Source organism: Musca autumnalis, unplaced genomic scaffold, assembly GCF_047663935.1.
Source record: "Musca autumnalis isolate F117 unplaced genomic scaffold, ASM4766393v1 scaffold_5, whole genome shotgun sequence".
Classification (NCBI taxonomy): domain Eukaryota; kingdom Metazoa; phylum Arthropoda; class Insecta; order Diptera; family Muscidae; genus Musca; species Musca autumnalis.
The window spans coordinates 70971609-70989833 of NW_027412088.1; the positions used below are offsets into that span (position 1 = coordinate 70971609).

Below are 18225 nucleotides of genomic sequence, written 5' to 3' on the forward strand. Positions count from 1 at the left end.
GCTATTTGCAATAAGATCAGAAGTAGTAACAAGGTTCTCAAGTCGCTAGCCGGCAGCACTTGGGGTGCTGATAAAGAAACCTTGTTGACCACCTACAATGCAATAGGCCGGTCTGTGGTAAGCTATGCGGCTCCAGCGTGGTCCTCAAAGGTTAGCGCATCGCAGTGGAAGAAGATTCAAACCTGCCAGAATGCCGCTCTGAGGACTGCAACAAAGTGCATCCTCATGACACCAGTGGACCATCATCATGAGGAGGCGAAGGTTTTACCGGTGCGTTAACACAACAAGATGTTGTCGATGCAGTACCTGCTTGGGTGTTACCGCAGTGAGCATCCCTGTCACGATGTAATGGAAAGACCAACAAAACATTAAATAAAAATTATTGTAATTTAAATTGCATTTAAATAAGTTTCTTAAATTTGTGACTTAGTACGTATTTACACATGTTTAACATATTGTACAGAATTTTTGTTAAAAACAACAAAATTAACTTAAATTTAAAAAAATATATATTTTATCTATGATAATAATATTTTGTATACGTCTTATCTTATAACTAACTTCGTGTTATCAGCATTTGTTATGTATTTGTGTTTATGTTGTTCAAACATTTCAATCAGACTATCGATAACTTGTTGATGGATTTCATTGACATATTCCACATCAGGCTCGTTCATTTGTTTCACCTCAATGGGAGCGCCCATGACTTGGACAATGGGACGACGTTGGGGTAATATACCGAATGTGTATTGGAAGAAACCACGACCCAAGACAATTAATGGTGAAACTCCCGTCAAATGTTTAACAGAGGATTGGAATTTACGCAACATAGAATCGGGCGGATTGGCAACTTGATCGAAAATGTCAACTTCGCCAAAGGAGAATGAGGGAACTATGGGTGATCTGCAAAATAAAACTCACATTGAACTCCATTAAAGTGATTATTAATTATTTCGTAATATTACCCAGAACGTATGGCAATTTTGACAAATCCTTTACGTTCTTTCAATACCAAAACATAACGTCCTGGATGTGACTCTAGGGATTCTTCAGCACCACCCACCAATAAAGCCACAGCATTTGAGGTAAACCCATCACGATTGTCCGGATGTTTGGGGTCATTGGATTTGTTGAGATAATACATAAGAGATTGTTTGGAACAGGATACCAAACCCCAAAAACGTACTACTTCTCGTAAAAATGGTATACGGAAGTGTATGTCGAGTGTGGCAATTTTCGGCCGTATACCTGGATACAATTTCAACCATTTGCCAATGTTGTTGCCCATATTGTTTGTAACACCTGTTCTGCAAGAAGATAAAAGGTCGTAATTGTAGATATCAAAATTTATTTATTTTATTAAATTATTATAATTTTGTGTTTAACTTTTTCATAACGATTCATTTTTTTCTTTGTCAATGATATTTATTGTGGTATTTACAATTTCAAATCTAGATAAGATTATTTTATAAAATCATTCCATTAAATTGCATGCATTGTGAGCTAATTTTGTTTATCAATATATTTAATATTGAATATATGAAAATTCAAACAAACTAAAACTTTGAATACAAATCTATTAATAAAACATGACTTAAAATGAACCATAGAACAAATCACACTCTAATCTAATGAAACTATAAATAAAACCAATATAAGGGTTATATCGACGCCTCCAAACAATAGTATGCTAAGTCGACTTAGCATGTTTTCAAGTTCTTTGCATTTTTATATTTAACGTCCTTTAACTTAAATTCTGTCAAATTTTGGTAATGATCGGACAATCCGAACAGAAGTTATAAACAAATATTTACTTAGCATAGTACTGAAGGTCAAAGAAATTTCCAAACTTTTAGAGCTTGTCCTGCAAAACTCGCTTTTCAGAATTAGCAAACTTATATATGGAGGCGTCGAACGTCCTTTAACTTAAATTCTGTCTAATTTTGGTAATGATCGGTCAATCCGAACAGAAGTTATAAACAAATATTGACTTAGCATAGTACTGAAGTTCAAAAAAATTTCCAAACTTTGAGAGCTTCTCCTGCAAAACTCACTTTTTAGACTTAGCATACTATTATTTGGAGGTGTCGATATGATCCATTTTCAATCAATCAACTAACTTAGGAACTAATTCAATAATCTTACCCAAAAATTCCATGTGGAAAACTGACCACTAAATAATTTCGATCTGGTGTCAATTCAGCGGTTTTAACCAGTTCAATAGGGAAATAATCACGGATATGATCGGTTATAAAATTGTTACGCAAAAATTTCCATCTGTTGAGAAAACAAAACAGACATCAGATATTTAGGCTAGGCCATTATTCTCTTTATGTACGTTTAAGAAACAGTCAGATTATATATAGTCGAACTTATATATAACTTAGCACTTGGGGCCGAAGAATTAATACGTTATAGAGAAATTATATCCTGTGAGAATGTTCACTTTTGCCTTAAAAACTTCGACAGTACTTTGTTTTAAAGTCGTAAAAAATGGGGTGGAGTCGGTATTTAAGCAAAAATGCCTCGACTCAGAAAAATTTCTATTATAATTCGAGGATGTCAGTTGAATGTAATAAAACCATGTCGTTAAAACTGACTACCTTCTCACGACAATACGTTATTGTTATGCAAGAACTACTTACCCAATACCATTCAAAACGGATGCACGTTTTTTATGATCAAAATGGATATATGCCAAGTAGACCAACATCAAAGCTCGTCCAATATAATTCAAATAGAACTGTAATAAAAAACAAGAATTACATGAAAAATAAAACAAAAAAATAATTTTGAAATAAAATGTGATTATTAAAGAGTAAGAACGGGATTAAAGTCGCCCGGGACCACCACTGCGAATTTGTGTAAAAATTATAAAACAACATCAATTTTAGCTACACTCGCTTTAAAAACTTCTTGTTTTTAAAATTTGAAAACCACAAATCTGTGATTAAGATGGGGTTACTTTAAAAATAACAAGTAAAACAGTATCAGTACCCTCAGTCTATATGAATTGGAACTTTCATCTACGGACAGATCGAATGTATTTAAGCTCTTTTCAAAATTTTGTGGCGCTTTTTGGACATTTGAACTTGCAGACAAAAATGTGGATTAGGATTAAAGTTCAAAAATTTTGCGGAGCAGGGACTGAACCGACATAGTGCATTACGGAAGTGGATCTTATTTTGAGAGTCATAATTTTTCGATAGATATCGCGCCCACTAGTCATTTCAGTGGGTTATCGTACACCTATTGGACTAGTATGCCAGGAAGCATGTACTTGTCGGTATTGTGCTCAACAACTACTATATATGGTGCCATAGGGGTTTTTTACAACTTTCGGGCTGTTTTCCCAAGAAGTATGGACTTACCACTGAAAAAACTTTTACCGTTGTAATTGAGACTGCGATTGCAAGTTGCTTCAACAGAAATCAAAGTTAATCAAGAACAGGTCTTAAAGTGAACTTAGCCGAAATTTTGTGTGGGAGGTACCCGAAGGAATGGGCAAATATAGTCCATATTCAAACCTGATCTATAACACTGTGCAACAAAATGGAGCTCGAGGTCTGGGGATGGAAAATTCCTTTTAGGGGTGAAAGCCCTTGATGAGTATATACAGAACCCCAAAGGGCAGATCCGGCGTGAGTCGAACCTTTGAGTTATGTCGTGATGAATTTTTCACTGGAGACCATATAATCTTTGTTCGCTGTTATTTTGGCTTATTTGGTATGACATGTCTTCTAATGAGGATATTTTTCGTAGAACATTTCGACCTTCTAACTCGCTTCCTTCTATGTCCTTTTCGTCCTTTATTTCAAGAACCACAATAAAAGTATCACAAGATGAAATTTTTCAGCTTCGACATGTTCTGCAAAAATGTCGGTCAGAAAATTTTAGATACGAATCTCATTGACAACTAGTCGATATTGTCGCGTTTTCATGGCCCTTTTTGCATTTACCCAGTTTTTGTTCAGAAAAAAGCCATATTTTGTTTATCTGTATATTTGTTTTTTTTTTTTTTTTTGGTTGTTGGAATATACAGAATACACTGTGCAACATTTTTCAGCCAATCGCGTGCAAACAACTTCGGTCCAGAATTTTATTAAAGTAGAAGACCAATAGGCAAAAACCATATTTGGGTTTTGTTTTCTTAGATCGGGTTCGGTTTTTATGGCCTCATCTAAACATGGTTAAAGATCGAATTTTTAAAACAAATCGGGGCTGTATCTCTGAAACCAATACGAATCTTGTTTTGACATCTGCAGCAAACTTGTAGATAACAGTAAGAAGAAAATATTTGGAGGAATAGTGAACTCGAAAAACTGCATTTATTGCCTCAAATTGTATAATATATCTAAAAATTCTATAATTTGTGTATATTTCGCAGCGTACCTCCCAAAATGTTAAATTCTTCTTAATGTTGCCTTTTGGGAAAATATTCTCTGGAATGTAATAAACAACTCTTCAGAACATTATATTGTTGTAAAATGTCTCCATCGCCTTGTTTATAGCAAATTTTTCAACAACAATTTGGTAAATATTTCAATAATGCATTGAAATCCCCAACATGGGAATAAACAGCCTGTGTGAACATTGTTTGAAATAAGTTTTGTAAAAGGTATAGCTGTGTTCCAGAACTAAAAAGTTTTTACAATTTTTACGACTTTTACACATTTTACTCGAAAAAGCGTTCCCGTACACAAAAAAGTTGTAAAATGTTCACTTCTCTTTAAACAAAAATGGCGCTGAATGACGCTCTCTTTAAAAACTTTTTACACGACAAATTTGGGCGAGTAAAAAAATAGTAACATGGTTGCCGGCGTCTGATTGGCTGATACGGCGACTTTGACATTTGTTCCAGTTTTTTTGACGTATTTTCCATTTTTCCGTTCCCGAACTTTTTGAAAAAACTTTTATGTGACAACAAAATTTCTTTCTTTCTCTCTTTTACGAGTTTTACTATTAAAAAGTACGGGAACAAATTTTAGAGTTTCAGAATGTTCTGAAGAATTGATGGTCACATTATTTGAAAATTTTTTAGAATGGTTACTTGTTTCAACTTCCGACAGTTTAGTTGTTACTGACCAGAATTTCAGAAATTATGTAAAATTTTCTATATTTTAACGAGTTTGATGCGCTAGATGCAGTTTTTCCTAGTTCATCTGTTTGACACATAAGTTCTACTATTTTAGGGCTACAATATTGCTGAAGACTGCATAGCAAAATTCTTATTAGTTTCGGAGATAACGGTCCGATCACTGGAAAACAGGCTCATTTTAGGTCGGTTTAGATGAGGCCATAAAATCTAAACCCGATCTAAGAACACAAAACCCAATTAAGGTTTTTGAAGTCTCAATATGTACTTTCAGAAAATGCCCATTAAAAGTTATTTGCATTTCCAGTGTTGCACAGTGATATACAAAAACATAGTATTTTTCTGAACATAGTATTTTTCTGAACAAAAACACGCGGGGTACAAAGGAAATTGAATGGATCTTGTAAATTTTAAACGCAAAAAATAGTTTTTTTTTTTTTTTTTTTTTAAAATTCGCGCATCAAATATTGGCCTTTAGACTCCAATTACTAGGATGCTAAGGAGCACACCCATGAGATATGCATTAAACGACGTAAAATCACGAGTTTTATAATCCTATTATGAGTTTTGAAGATTATCTTGTTGCGCGTCCGAATTATTAAAACAATTCAAAAACCCCCGAAATTCCGGCTTCAAAATGTCAGCATCAATTTTAGGTGGATGCAGTGGATATATCGAAAAATGATACACCAGTATCATTATGCCCATGAAGTATTCTTTGAGTCTTTCTTTGGGCATATGTCTATAAAATGTAAGGTTAAGCCTAAAATCGGAAGGGAGCATAAAAAAACTTGTTGGCTTCAACCCATTTTTACCTATTTTTCTACATTGATGCCAACACAGCTTCCACGTAAATTAATTTTAATGGTCGACCTTATGGGATTCCTCCTAAAACACTTCAGTTTAAAGTATGTATATCATACTATATAGAATATGTTAACAGTTCGCGAATTCTGAAAGGGTGAAACTCGGATTCATCGATTGTAAAAAATTTTTGTTTTTCGCCATATATCGTCTGCTCCGTCGGAAAGGGTCGTAAGTCCACTTTTTTGGAAATCGCGTTTTTGTTACAGTAAGTCAAAGCACGTCGCATGATACGAAGAAAATAGTAGTATGTCGCGTTTTTCTATATGTTTTACCTTTGTCGGAAAAGGTCGTAAGTCCACAAAACGTAAAAATTTGAGTACGAAAAGGTCGTAAGTCCACAGGAAAATCTATACTTTAAAAGAATACTACATCTAATGTAGTTCAGATGTAGTTCAGATGGATGACGTGGTTGGGGTACAATGTAAAGAACTAGCCTACACCTTTTTGTTGATAATCGGATCATATTTGGAGAAGGCTGTGGACCAAACTTTTGCACAAAAATGTGATAATTTCTATATTGCAACGAAAATGTACATGTAAAATCTATTTTCCCCTATAAGCGAACTGATTATGAAAGATGGACTTCTGGCCTTTTCATTGATACAAATTGGGATGCTGTATGTGTTCAAATACCTAATATATTGAAAAATTTTTAAAACAAAATCAATTTATCAACTAGTAATTTGTGGTTTCTCTAGGGACATTTATTCACATAACGAGATTAGTTTGTATTCTGAATTCAATAAAGTGATACCTTCTAACGGACGGGTAAGTGCAATGTTTATATTATTAAATGATTCTAAAATAATAATTGATTGAAATGTTATTAAACTAAAAAGACATCATGGTTTTTGCTAACAAAGAGCAGTATGAATTTGGAATGGAATTAGACGATGGTGTCATGGGTCTAGTTCCCTATGGCTTTCATAGTGATTTTGAAAGCTCTGATGATATATTTCCTAAACGCAGGAAGACATTACATTCTGAAGATTCTACATGGTTTGCAGACAAAAACAGAAGATGCAGGAAGTTGGGGCAGAATCATGAAATTTAATTTAAGGAAAAGGTCGTAAGGCAAACATACAAGGTCGTAAGTACAACGTGTCATGTTTTCTATTTAATATTAGCCGAACCGGTCCACGTTGCTGGCCCTTGAAACAGTTTATGTTACCTTTTCTTATGCCAATTATATTTTTTTGCATCGCAAATTAGTTGGGATATGCAAGTGACTATTAATAACAAGTAAGAACGTCGTGAGTTGTATTAAATCTTACTTCAATTAGTTTCCTTTCGTTTATGAAGTAGACTAAATACCAAATTTCAGCAATTTCGGTAAAACAATGTGGCTAACCTTCAAAATACCGAAATTCGGGAGGCACCGTTCTATGGGGCTATATGAAGGCGTGGACCTATATAGACAAATTTATAGGAGAAATTTTTATACCCCAAACGAAGAATAAATACCAAATTTCAGCCATTTCGGAGGAATATTGAGGCCACACCTTCAAAATAAACTCAAATCATTCTTAAAATTTCGCTCTGATCAGAATATTACTGCAATCTACGGGACAGCTACAAAGTCGGGTAAAAATTGTGGGTTTGGTCCGTTTCACACCTTTCGATAATAATCAACATCTAATGGTGTCACTTCTGGTCGGAACCCGACCTCCCCACAAAATTTCGTGACGATCGGTCCAAAATTGAGGCCTGGAGTTTTATTACAATTGTTAATGGACACACATAGCTAGATCGCTTTATATCGTCAAGGGGGTCTACGACGAATACTTCGCGATGTTACACGAATATTGTACAAAAAAAACGTATAATAAATACCTTTTCGACATTGTTTTGTAAAGTATAAAAAATTTATTTTAAACACGTCCGTAAATTGTAGCAAAGGGTCGTAAGTCCATACAAAAATACAAAACTGTACAAGGAAAAGATTGTAAGTCCAAAGACATCCAATTATCTCCCAAACGCGACGGAATTTTGTCAAACAAAGTACAGGTATTGAAGCGGAATAAATAAACGAAGAATACTGCCATTACCACCATAACAAAATCTTTTATACATAAAGCGCTGGGATGTTTTTTCTTCCCCCTCAACATTTTATTGAGAGGGACTTACGACTTTTTCCGACGGAGCAGACGATATATTCTTGACCAGCATAAAATTCTAAGTCGAAAAAGCCATGCCCGTCTGTCTGTTGAAATAAATAATTTTTAAGATAGAGCTTTATAATGTTGTATAGAAGTTTCTATTACTCCTAGAATGTTTGGTATTGAAAATAGGCTATATAGGTATAGGTCTTCATATAGCTCCCCTATAGTGCAGTACCTCCTGATTTGCAGTATTTCGAAGGTTTTAGTCCCAATATCCTACCGAAATGGCTAAAATTTGGTATTTAGTCTTCATTGCGGGTATAAAACTTTCCACCTGAAATTTGTCGATATAGGTCTACGTCTTTATATAGCCCCCATAGAACGGTACCTCCCGATTTTCGGTATTTTGAATGTTGTGGCCCCAATATCCCACCGAAATGGCTCTTGTGTTTAGTCCTCGTTGGTGAAATTTGTGAGTATGGGTATTCGTGTAGCCCCTATAGAACCGCACTCACAGTGGGTAGAAAACCTCTACACAGAAATTTTTCAGTAAACGTTCTTTTTGACATTGCTGCCAGATCTACCATTTTTCAGCTCCTTTACTTTTCTGGTAAAAATGTTCATGAGAGAGCAATTTTGAGCAATTTTGACACCTTTCTCTTTTACCACTCTTACGATTAAAAAAGTAAAGGAAGAAAGCTCTCACTTGTTCTTAATTAAAATTATTGTGTACGTGTGATTGTGTGCGCGTGGGTATGGAAGCAAATTTCACAAAAAGCAAATGTAAATACTCTTTATTTATTTCTCTCTTTATTTATCGGCCCGGCCGAACTTAACGCCGTTCTTACTTGTTCTGAATTAAAATTATTGTGTACGTGTTGGTATGTAAGCAAATTACACAAAAAGCAAATGTAAATATTCTTTATTTAGTTCTAGGATTTCTCATACGCCGCTAATCAAAGGAAGACTTCAGTCGAGCTTGTTTGTTATATGTAAATCAGTCATCAGTTGTCAAACCCCAACTTTCGAGTTTTTATACATACATACATATGTAGAGTATTGCGAGTTCATATTTGTGAGAGCTTGTTTGTGTTGGAAAAATGACCATCCTGTGCGACATGCATAACGGACATACATAAATCGACTCAGAATGTGATGCTAGTAGATAATCGAAAGTACCCATGGTGCAGTGTAGGGTATAAACTGTGTTTCGTTGGCGGACATTTGGCTCCAAACAATGAATATTTTTCAACAAAAATTACACTGTTCCACAAAATGCATTTTTTTTTAAATTATGGGAAAACTGAGCAGATTAAGAAAGTAGGACTAAAAATATGAGACACTTGTATCGGCGTTTTTCAACTTGACATCGGAAAGTAACCAAAGTAGGCGAGGCAAATTCCGCCTAATTCTTGCTTTTCCGAAATATTCGATTTAAGATGTCTTGGAATCAGTGTTGCCGAATTTGACAATTTATCGTCATTTTGACGATTTTTTGGCCCAAAATTGGAAAATGAGGACTTGACGATTTTGTGCCCTGAAATGACGATTTTTCACGTTAGCTAAAATTGCATGAAATAAAACAGGATAACTATATTTAAGAGATTAAGTTAGCTTTATTGCTGTGAGTTGTATATCTCTCTCATTCTCTCTCTCATAACTATAAGCGAAAAATTCACATTAAGCCGTAACCAAGCCTAGTTTTGGACTATGTTTTTTGACGATTTTCCAAATTTTATTGAAGATTTTTTTGACGATTTCCCATCAAAAACTGTCGGCAACGCTGCTTGGAATCCGTGCATTTTACACATATAGTGTCTTTGGCAAATTTAAAGACAAAAGTATGGGGAATATTTGTGTTAAAAATTTTAACCCTCATGCTGTTCAGGGTCTTTTCGGTCCTTTTTACGAAAATCATTCAAAATCTCCTTTAAACTGTGATCGTATCAAATCAAAATATTCTACAAAATTTTACTATAGGTCTCAGAATACACCAAATCTGTAAATTTATTATAATCGCCATGAATCTCTAAAAAGGAAAAATACGTTTTAGGGTTAAAGTCGAACTTCATCTGAGTATATTCAAAACTGTCCAACAAAACATAATTTTAAAGGAATGACGTCAAGAACGAAAATATTCTTCGTCAAATTTCACTATAGGTCATCAAAGAATCGAAGTCTCTATTTACATTACGTATCATGAAAATATCAGCATCGTTTTTATTGAAAAAACACGAAAATATTTACCAATTTTTTTGAAGAAAATATTTTCCTTCGTTTTTCGATCTGACACATGAAAGTAATATGAAACTTGGTTCTAGGTAAAAATTGTTTAAAAGAAGAAAAATTTACACAAAATTTCACTGTGACTTTCAGAATAAAACATATATCTACGTATAATACTTTCTTAAAAAATTAGGTTACAATTTTATATATTTTAGGATGAAATTATTTGTTCTAATTTTGTACTGTTAATTTTACATAATTCCATACTGGGCCAAAAGAAAAACTTACAAAATCCATCAATTTTTGGGGATATTGTTATAGGAAGAAATGTTCCAAATCAAATTTCACTATAAGTCTCCAAACAAAAGATATATGTAACTATAACATATAACATCCTTAGCAGCACTTGTTTTTGATATGTATTTTAAGGTCATATTTTACGATTTTTATCCAGATTGTCGTTATTATTGAACACCAAAAATATGTCATCGATGTCTTTTCGCAACGAATATGTCCCGAAGAAGTTGCGTGCGTCATTTAATAAGACTTTTTTAATATTTTTGATGAATACATATTTGTAAAATATAGAAAACTCTGATGGTACTTTGTAAAATTGCGTATCTTTAGTACTTTAAATTAACTTATGATACCCTACCCTATGTAAAATATATATGGGAGATATACATATATACACGCAGAGAAAAAATATTTTTCGCTTTTGTTGGAACAAAAATATATGTTTTGGTTCCAAAAATGTATTTGTTTTGTTCAAACATTGTAATCCAAATCCAAAAATACCATCTTTTGTTCCAAACATAGAAAACAAAAACAACTTTCGAATTTCCGCAATATTGTTAAAATCGTTAACAATACCGATTGTAGGAACTATCATAATCTAATTTTGTTTACAAAAAGTATTGTCAATACAGAAAACCAGCCCAGAAATTTTTGATTTGGGTGCATATACTTCTCATATACACTTTTCGCATAACTTGGATATAAATGTCGCGTATAATATTGCAATCATTGATGAACACAATACATGGTTTGCTGCATTGGCTGACAACAAAGACAAACAAAAAGCCACAAGAACCCACCACAACATAAGGAATAATTAAACACCATAACAAACATGAAAAGGAAAGAAGAATGAAACAAAACAGAAACAAATAAAAACAAGAGTCTCACAAGTACATACACACAAAAACAAAGGTAAAGGCAGCATATGTCATACAAACACACCACAACTCACCAAAATTGTTTTTTCAACACGGCATCGAATAGCGAGAGAAGAGAAACAAATTTTCGAAGAAAAGAAAGAAATATTGTTCAGTTGACACAAACTATTTTTGGATTTACAATACTACATGAGGAATCCAACAATATGTTAACAATACATATTTTGCTCTTGGAATATTGTTGGATCAAACATATTTTTTTCTCTGCGTGTACATCTGAACTGATTTCGATATAATAAGGTACACTTATTACTAGACCGAATTCAGTCACACATTCCAAATTTCATCGAAATCGGGAGTGTTGGGTGCAGCAAATACGTGAAATCGGCCAAAAATGTATGGGAGCCTATATCCAAATCTAAAGCGATTTCGATATAATTTGGCACAGTTACTTGTAGACCTAATTCAGTCTCCAAATTTCATCAAAATTGGACAAATATAGAGTGTTTGGTGCAGCAAATACGTGAAATCGGGCGAAAATATATATGGGAATTATATCCAAATCCGAACCGATTTCGAATCGAACATATGTATATGGCGTGTTTGGAACAGCAAATACGTGAAATCAGCCGAAAATATATATGGGAACCATATCCAAATCTGAACCACCAAAAGCAACTGCGTTCTTCCTATGGTTAAAAAATGATATTCCCCAATTTTCAGCTGAATCCGACAATAAATGCGACATGTACGTTGCGAACGGACGGACATGCATAAATCGACTCAGAAAGTGATTCTATGTATATGCCTAGAAGGAACTATGGATCTAGCTCGCTTCCTTTTACCACAGTGTTTTTGGATGCACGACTGTGGGTGAACCCTTAAATGGGTAGTTTTCAATATCCACAATTGGCCCGAGTCTACATGAAATCTTCTGCGTTGATACCCGCAACTTGATTTTAACACTGTTTACTATCAGACTCTTTTTAGCAGATTTTTACCAGGTTATTTTACTTACTACGAAAAATACTCCCAACACCACTGAAATTAATGGCAGAAACATAAAGACATAAACATACAATGCGGCGGCCAACGTTTGAATCCTACGCCGAGGTGGTATATTTAAGGGAGCCCATTCAATTTTTAGGTGATTTTTAAGCTCTTTAGACAATTTCATAATTTTCTTATTAGATTCAATAGATAACTCCTTTAGATTCCTTTTAGGTTTTAGTATTTTAGTATGTTCCATCACTGTCATGGCGCCACTGTTTTTTTTTTATTTATTTTTTTATTTGAATCCTCAAAATATGTATATTAATTTATTTTAATGAATTTCTTATTTGCGATGCACGTGCGTTTTTTTTTTCGCTTAATCAAACCGTCACAAACATCACTTCCGACTAATCTCGTTAAAATTCTAAATAAAACTGAAAAAAACGAAATGCTTTGCTTCCTCTCACTCTATGAAATCTCACACAATCAGTTTTTAGTAAACATTCTTAGTCAGACGGACATTTGCCGTTATAGTTTACTACAAATCTTATCTGACTTTGTCTGGAGGCCTGTCTAAATGCTTCGTTCTATTATCATTGTATATATTATATATACATAGTTATTCAGCTAAAATACAATCCCCGACCTTTCCATGTTAATAATAATTACAAGACATCCCTTGTTGTTGTATTAAAAAAAACATTTGTTCTAAAAATAAAGCAAATAATGTGTATATTAGAGTGGAAAGATGTTTATTTTCAGGTAAGGGAAAGATCATTTTTATACCCTCCACTATATGGAGTGTGTAATTAAATGTGTCATTCCGTATGTAACACATCGAAATATTCGTCGGACACCCTATAAAGTATATATATTATTGATCAGCATAAAATTCTAAGTCGATCTAACCATGTCCGTCTGTCCGTCCGTCTGTCTGTTGAAATCAAAATACAGCTCGCAATTTTTAAGATAGAGCGTCAAAATTTGGTACTGAAGTTTTTATTTTCTTCCAGGATGGTTGGTATTGAAAATGGGATATATCGTTCCACGTTTTGATTTAGCCCCCATAGATCGGTACCTCCCGATTTTCGGTATTTTTGAGGTTTTAGCTTCATTATCCCACCAAAATGCCTGAAATTTTGTATTTAGTCATCGTTGGGTGTATAAAAATTTCCACCTGAAATTTGTTGGTATAGGTCCACGCCTTCACATAGCCCCCATAGAACGGTACTTCCCGATTTACGGTATTTTGAAGGTTGTGGCCACAATAATCCACCGAAATGACTGAAATTTGGTACTTAGTCTTGGTTGGGGGTACAGAACTTTCCCCCAGAAATTTGCCGGTATAGGTTCCCGCCTTCATATAGCCCCCATAGAACGGTACCTCCCGATTTTCGGTATTTTAAAGGTTGTGGCCCCAATAATTTAGTACTTAGTCTTCCTTGGGGGTATAGAACTTTCCCCCAGAAATTTGTCGGTTAGGGTCCACGACTTCATATAGCCCCCATAGAACGGCACCTCCCGATTTTCGGTATTTTGAAGGTTGTGGCCACAATAATCCACCAAAACGGCTGAAATTTGGTGTTATAAAACTTTCCTCCAGAAATTAGAAATAGGTCCACGCATTCATATAGCCTCCATAGAACGATACCTCCCGATTTTCAGTATTTTGAAGGTTGTGGCAACAATAATCCACTAAAATGGCTGAAATTAGGTACTAAGTCTTCGTTAGGGGTACAGAACTTTCCCCCAGGAATTTTTCGGTATAGGTCCACGCCTTCATATAGCCCCCATAGAACGGTACCTCCCGATTTTCGGTATTTTAAATGTTGTGACCACAATAATCCACCGAAATGGCTGAAATTTTGGTACTTAGTATTCGTGGGGGTTATAAAACTTTCCCCCAGAATATAGTCTCCATAGAGCGGTACCTCCCGAATGTGGTTATTGTGAAAATTAGGCACATTTTTGACCGAAATTGCTGAAATTTGGAATTTTGTCTTCTTCATACACGAAGGGAAATTGTTCCATTTTACTTCAATACAAATCGTGGTGGACGGTATAAAAAGTTCGGCCCGGCCGAACTCAACGCCGTTCTTTTTTCAGAAGATAGTATTGAGTATATACTGCCTAAAGAATAATAAGGCCGCAAAAGGCAATGTCTTACCAGCTGAACTGTTCAAGACCGAAGACGGCACGCTTATAAGGTGTTTGCACCAGCTAGTCAGCACCATCTGGCAGGATGAAAGCATACCTGACGGTTGGAACGTGAGCATCCTGTGTCTTATACATAAAAACGATATTAGAATGTGTGCTCAGATTAATGGGGCATACATCTGCTCCCTATTGTGTATAAGATATTGTCTGGGATAATGTGTGATCGACTATAGCCTATGGTTAATTAAATAATTAAGCCAAATCAATTCGCCTTTAGACCTGGCAAAGTCACCATTGACCAGATGTTAAACATACGACAAATCCTGGAAATGACTCAAGAAATGCAGATCGACACTTTCATATTTTTGTCTATTATAACGGTACCAACTGTGGAAGTTGGTAAATACTTCGTCTACCTCGACACCTTCATAAACACCACAACAACATCGTATTGACCAGCAGATGTTACTTAATGGAAAGTTGAGATGCGTTTTCGGCTTGCAGAGGAGTGATTGTTTTGGATACCTTACAGCTGATTTCATTGTACCAAATCTGGCTATGTGTGAACGACTAAAGCCTATGGTTAATTAAATAATTAAGCCAAATCAATTCGCCTTTATACCCGGCAAATTCACCATTGACCAGATGTTAAATATACGACAAATCCTGGAAATGACCCAAGAAATGCAGATCGACACTTTCATATTTCTGCCTATTATAACGGTACCAACTGTGGAAGTTGATAAATATATACTTCGTCTACCTTGACACCTTCATAAACACTACAACAACATCGTACTGACCAGCAGATGCTACTTAATGGAAAGTAAAGATGTGGTTATTGGCTTAAAGAGGAGTGATTGTTTTGGATAACTTACAGCTGATTTCATTGTACCAAATCTGGCTAGCCTTATCTAACTGGCGCATGAAGAGGCACAGATGTCACTTGATTGAGTTGTCTATTACAATATCGGTAGACTCGGTCGCCAGGCGTCATTTGACATTTTTTTGAAAGTTTGACAGTTTTTAGCCTAAGCGTACTAGAGTTGTACAATCTACTTCATTTAAAAGATCTTGTTCTATAGCTCAGCTCTTTTAACTGAACTAGTTCAGTAATCTAGTTCATAGTTCAATATCCAGTTCAATCATTCGGATCCACTACCTTGATCAAAAACATAAACAAACACATCACATTACGAGGGCATCACATGACACAGACAACAGCGTCACTTTGTGCATTTGTGAACGACATGTTGAACTAGATTGTGAATCGTTCGTTCGTTGAACTATAATAAACTATATTGACTGATCTAGTTCTAGTTCAATTGAACTAGTTCGTTCATGAACTATACAACTCTAAAGCTTACTCAGGACAGTTTGACATACGACCAAGTATTGCTTTGTTTACAGTGACTTGAAAAAATCACTTTGCAAAAAAATGAAATTTATGTCATGTTCACACGAGCGTTTCAATTACGTTGTTTGCCTGTCAAACGACGTACACGAATTAACCCGTTTCCACGACACCATTCGTAATTAACAGAAACATAAACAAAATTTCCTTCATTTTTGTTTCCTTGTTTTAACGAAAATTTGAACCGAAAACCCATAAAAAATACATTAAATGAATAGAAAAAGCAATAGACTTTCCTTCAAATGTATCCTCTATATTTATCTACACATATTTCATTCATTTTTTCCATAAATTCTAAATAATTTTGCATTTTCATTATATTTTTATATTTTTCTATTTTCAAAATTAAAGAGAGAGAGAGAGAGAGAGAGAGAGAGACATGTCAAAACAATGTTTGTGTATACAGACTTTCAGTTATTTGTTTCCTTTTTGTTTCTGATTTTTTACGCGATTTTGAACTAATGGACAAGAACTGTGTGTGGCATTAAGAAGGAAACACAACCATCTTCCTTCTGCATCTATATAAAATGTTTAGTTCATTAATTTTCATTCATATTTTTCCTTTTTTCTAAAAATGTTTGTGTTTTGAACAAATTTTTAAATTTTGAATTTAGGCATGTCATAATTATTTTTTTCGATAAATTCTCTCATTTGTTAGGGATGGGACATACTTATTCGTCGTTCAGAGAGTATTTCTAATCGAACAACGTAGAAAAATCGTCGTTCGTTCATAGAATTTTGTGTGGGGAAATAAGTAATTTATTCGTAGTTATGGGTCGAACAGCGAATAGAGAACGAACGACGTACCGTGGAAACGGGCTATTACTTGTGAACATTTTTGTCCTATAATTTTTCACAACTTTCGACATTGAATCACGGCAAGAGTTCATCGAATTAACAGCCTGTTTCTGTATGTCGAAAGAAGAATGTGTGCGAAAGAAACACGTCCAAACTCTTGTGTGTTTTTCAAATTTGTTTTTTGTTTTGAAGCAAAAGCAAAGGTAAAATTATTTCGAAAACTAAAGTTCGGGCGTGTTTCATTCGCACACATTCTTCTTTCGACATACAGAAACTGGCTGTAAATCTTTGTATGTCGATAAAGGGCCATCCTATATCACTATGAAAAACTGGTTTAATGAATTCAAACGTGGCCAAAATCGGCCGTTGTGCCAGAAAAAAATTAAGCTGTGCGTGAACGAATAATGCAAGATCGCCATGTTATATACCGTGAGATAGAGGCATCCTTGGGCATTTCTTCCAACATTTGATATTCAGCATGTTTCTGTATGCCGAAACGAAAATGTGTGCGAATGAAACACGACCAAACTTTTATGTGTTTTGCAAAATTGTTTTTTTGTTTTGAAGCAAAAGCAAAGTTAAACATTTTTCGAAATCTAAAGTTTGGGCGTGTTTCGTTCGCACACATTTTCGTTTCGACATACAGAAACAGGCTGATTGCAAAAATGGATTTTTCTCTTTAGATCCAGTAAAATTGGACAAACGCTCAAACAGAGGCTCTTGTGGATTGGTGCAAAGAAATTGTGAATAAAAACGATCGTTGTGCTTAAAACGACGTTTATAAGATAGTCACAGACGACGAATCTTGGATCTGTGCTTAGGAGCCCGAAACAAAACACGAATCGACCGTTTAGGTCTTCGAAAGCGAGCCAAATCCAATGAATGTTGTTCATTAAGTCCCGGGCCACACTACAGTAATTACATTGAAATTTTGATATGAAATTATGCGTCTCTAGATCGACTTCCATAGTAGAGTAAAATCATAAAATTGCTGTAGTGGGGGATTCGATTTAAGAACACCTAATTTCATGAAATTTCTTAATGAAATTCACGCTAGTGTGGACCGGGACTAAAGAAGCACTCTGAGTGGTACACTATAATTTGTTTGCCAGAAGTCCCCTAAGAAATTCAAAAAATGAACAAGCTAAGACGAACCATTCTGCATTATGACAATGCGAGCTCTCACACATCGATTCTAACCAGCGCACAGTGGCCGAAACCACTGATCTAGCGGCGCGAAATTAATAACTTGGAAACGAATGAAGATATCTTTCTGAAATTTTGCACAAACTTAATCTGTGTCTGTGGGTAATTATGGACTAAATTTGAACGACATAGGCAAATATTTTGGTATAGCCCCCATATAACGGTACCTCCTGATATTCGATATTTTGA

At 34.8% G+C, this 18225-nt stretch overlaps 1 protein-coding gene across 2 annotated transcripts; it reads right to left on the reverse strand.

Annotated features, from left to right (window-relative positions):
* Window positions 1-368: 368 nt before the first annotated feature.
* Window positions 369-13064, reverse strand: LOC141405852 (2-acylglycerol O-acyltransferase 1-like). 2 transcript variants are annotated; one of them, XM_073990636.1, is made up of 5 exons: window positions 12487-13064; window positions 2646-2743; window positions 2146-2277; window positions 966-1307; window positions 369-903 (listed from the first exon to the last, which is right to left on the reverse strand). In XM_073990636.1, exons 1-5 carry the CDS (start codon window positions 12724-12726, stop codon window positions 546-548), a joined length of 1170 nt encoding a protein of 389 aa, XP_073846737.1. In that variant the 5' UTR covers window positions 12727-13064; the 3' UTR covers window positions 369-545. The 2 variants fall into 2 exon arrangements, with proteins under 2 accessions (XP_073846737.1, XP_073846738.1); XM_073990637.1 differs by lacking the exon at window positions 2146-2277 and having other exon boundaries at window positions 12487-12897.
* Between the last annotated feature and the right edge of the window lie 5161 nt (window positions 13065-18225).